An 834-nucleotide genomic window follows, 5' to 3' on the forward strand; every position below is an offset into this window, starting at 1 on the left:
AGTGATATTTTGGCAGGGTAAATAATATCGGAGCCCTCCCTCCTGAACACGGGGTGAGGTTTGTCTTTCACGACAAACACCACGTCGGCGGGAATGTTAGTGGGGGTCTCGTCGCCCTCGCGGGGGAAGGTGATCTTGGTTCCCTCTTTCCAGCCGCGCTTGATGTCCACCGACAAAATCTTGTCCTCACTACGCGTGGTTCGCCCGTCGGGGTTCAGCCTCTTCCGGGAGATCTTCATCTTCTTGGTGCAGCCGGCGAAGACCTCCTCCAGGCTCACTTTCAGCTCGTGCACCACCGGCGGGTCCTTCTGCCTTTCGCGGGTGACGTGGGGGCCACCCAGGTGCGACTTGAAGGGCCGCTGGAAGCCGCCCATCCCGAAGGCGGCAAAGGGGTCGGCGGCGTCCACCGTGTCGTCGCCACCGTTCTGTGAGAAGAAGTGGTCGAAGGGGCTGCGGCCGCCGAAGAACTCGGCGAACATGGCGTGGGGGTCGCCGTGGAAGGTGTAGTTGTATGTGGAGCCGCTGTGGCCCCCGCCACCACCGACAGCGGAGCCCTTAAGCCCTAAAACAGAAAGTCATCAAAATCAGTGTTTCCCAACTTATATTGAGCCAAGGCAACTCACACTGGTCAACAGCATTTGCAATTTTAATCAGACATGGCTTAATATGTCCCTAGACATATTTTGACGCTAATTTAAAAAATGTCTGTGGCTTTTTTTATAGCACATCAGTTTTTAATATTTTTATGTCAAGTTTGACCTACATAAGTTTGCAAATAAGAATTATACCATGCATTGTAATTTATAGCTATGACGTTTCTGGGGGGGGAAAAAA

At 52.8% G+C, this 834-nt stretch overlaps 1 protein-coding gene across 1 annotated transcript; it reads right to left on the reverse strand.

The window, feature by feature from the left end:
• Positions 1-5: 5 nt before the first annotated feature.
• LOC109509108 (dnaJ homolog subfamily B member 1-like) lies at positions 6-584 on the reverse strand (the record flags this gene model as incomplete). The annotated part of the gene is made up of 1 exon (XM_019859014.1): positions 6-584. A coding segment is annotated over exon 1 (474 nt), but the record flags the coding sequence as incomplete, so codon positions are not given.
• Between the last annotated feature and the right edge of the window lie 250 nt (positions 585-834).

Source organism: Hippocampus comes, unplaced genomic scaffold (genome assembly GCF_001891065.2).
Source record: "Hippocampus comes isolate QL1 unplaced genomic scaffold, H_comes_QL1_v1.1 C16773130, whole genome shotgun sequence".
NCBI lineage: Eukaryota > Metazoa > Chordata > Actinopteri > Syngnathiformes > Syngnathidae > Hippocampus > Hippocampus comes.